The sequence below is a fragment of the Penaeus monodon genome, chromosome 21, assembly GCF_015228065.2.
Source record: "Penaeus monodon isolate SGIC_2016 chromosome 21, NSTDA_Pmon_1, whole genome shotgun sequence".
Taxonomy (NCBI): Eukaryota; Metazoa; Arthropoda; class Malacostraca; order Decapoda; family Penaeidae; genus Penaeus; species Penaeus monodon.
The window spans coordinates 20,714,524-20,716,066 of NC_051406.1; the positions used below are offsets into that span (position 1 = coordinate 20,714,524).

A 1,543-nucleotide genomic window follows, 5' to 3' on the forward strand; every position below is an offset into this window, starting at 1 on the left:
TTTTTTTTGTCAGTTTTTTTAGTATATGAGAGAGAGAGAGAATATTTGTGACTTATTTGACTGACTGGATAAGACTGTGAATCACCATCTTTGTAATCAGATATCCATGCAGAAAATGCATATCTGTGTGTGTTAACATTCCCACACCATTGCATATGCTCTGTGCACGTAATACTATTTGCATACATTTTCAAACACACACACACACATATAATGCACGCTCATACATATTATAATGTAAATATATAGATACCTATCCACTTTGATATATAGACCATAAAACTTGCTGAGATTAGGCTGAAATATCAGGGTTAGTTGCTATATATTTTTCATTTCATGATTATACACATACATTTCTTTCCTGCAAGGTTACATATCATTTCTTCTAAATGTACATATACATATGTATTACATCTATCAATAAAAATTGTGTACAGAAGCATATGTATATGAACAATTAACATTGTAGAATTAAGTCACATTTCACAGAATATGTATGAAGTAGCATGTATATATAGATATGCACAGATGCACATGTGTGAATGACTGTATATAGGATATATCTTTAAGAAAATATAGAAGAAATCCGATTGGTGTGCTAGGTGTAAGTCTACGCGTTTTACTTTCCAGAACGACTGCACAGTGGCAGTCGTTCACAGCGGTGTAATGTAGGTGGGTGTGGACGAGAGTACAAGACACGATCGCAGTTAATTCGCCACGCTGCCCAAGCACATGGAGTGGCTCTCCGGGCTGGCTCCCCAAGACCCATCATGAAAACTCGAGCAGCCATCATGGTACACACTAGCCTTCCCATTCGTGTTATGCGTCGCCTTTGTCAAGACATCATCCAACCAAGGAAAGCTTGTCGCAATCCAACTTGGCCCATCAATGCAGCAAACATTCGACAAGAGAGTAAGTTGCGTACAACTAGGCAAGCTTAAGTATGTTGTGAAAAGTGTCATTGATATAGTTGATCTGCAGAATGTGTAGAAAATCCAATGGACAATTTATGAATTGTAAGGGGCACTATATGGATAACCTTTCAGGTCTCCAGCGGATGGGTGGGAAATCCTTTGAAGATTTTGCGTACCTGGTTAAGAGGGGGACGGGGCGGCGACGAGGGAGAGTGTCTCACGTGTCTATCCGCTTAGGCCAAAAGGACCTGGCTTGCCCCGCATGGATGCTCCCCACGGACAAGTTGCTCCTCCCAAAACAACCTCACATAGCATTCCCAAAACCTCCCAAGGGACCAGGTTGGTTTGTTGATGACAAGCTATTGGTTTTATGGTACTTGTTAGTTGTATTACTATTACCTCATGCTGAGAGATTGTGAGGCACTTCTCTGTTTATTTATTTATTTTTATTCAGATGAGAACTGGCAGGATACACTGTCAGTTATGGTGGTTGGAGAGATTGTTGAAATGGTGAAAATGAAGTCAAACACTTTTATTCATTTATTTTTTAATTTTTAAGAGGGAGTCTACGAGGATGATTCAAGGCTTTGATCATTCTATTTAATATAATGTAATCATGCATACAAGAA

The 1,543-nt window shown here is 39.0% G+C and overlaps 1 protein-coding gene across 1 annotated transcript in view; it reads left to right on the forward strand.

Moving 5' to 3' along the window:
- The window catches only part of LOC119586328 (metastasis-associated protein MTA3-like), a gene marked incomplete at its 5' end in the record, with an annotated part of 92,111 nt that overhangs the window by 77,304 nt on the left and 13,264 nt on the right, over window positions 1–1,543 (forward strand). The window contains 2 exon segments of the mRNA XM_037935038.1: window positions 631–912; window positions 1,047–1,253. Of these exon segments, the coding sequence (XP_037790966.1) occupies window positions 631–912; window positions 1,047–1,253 (489 nt within the window).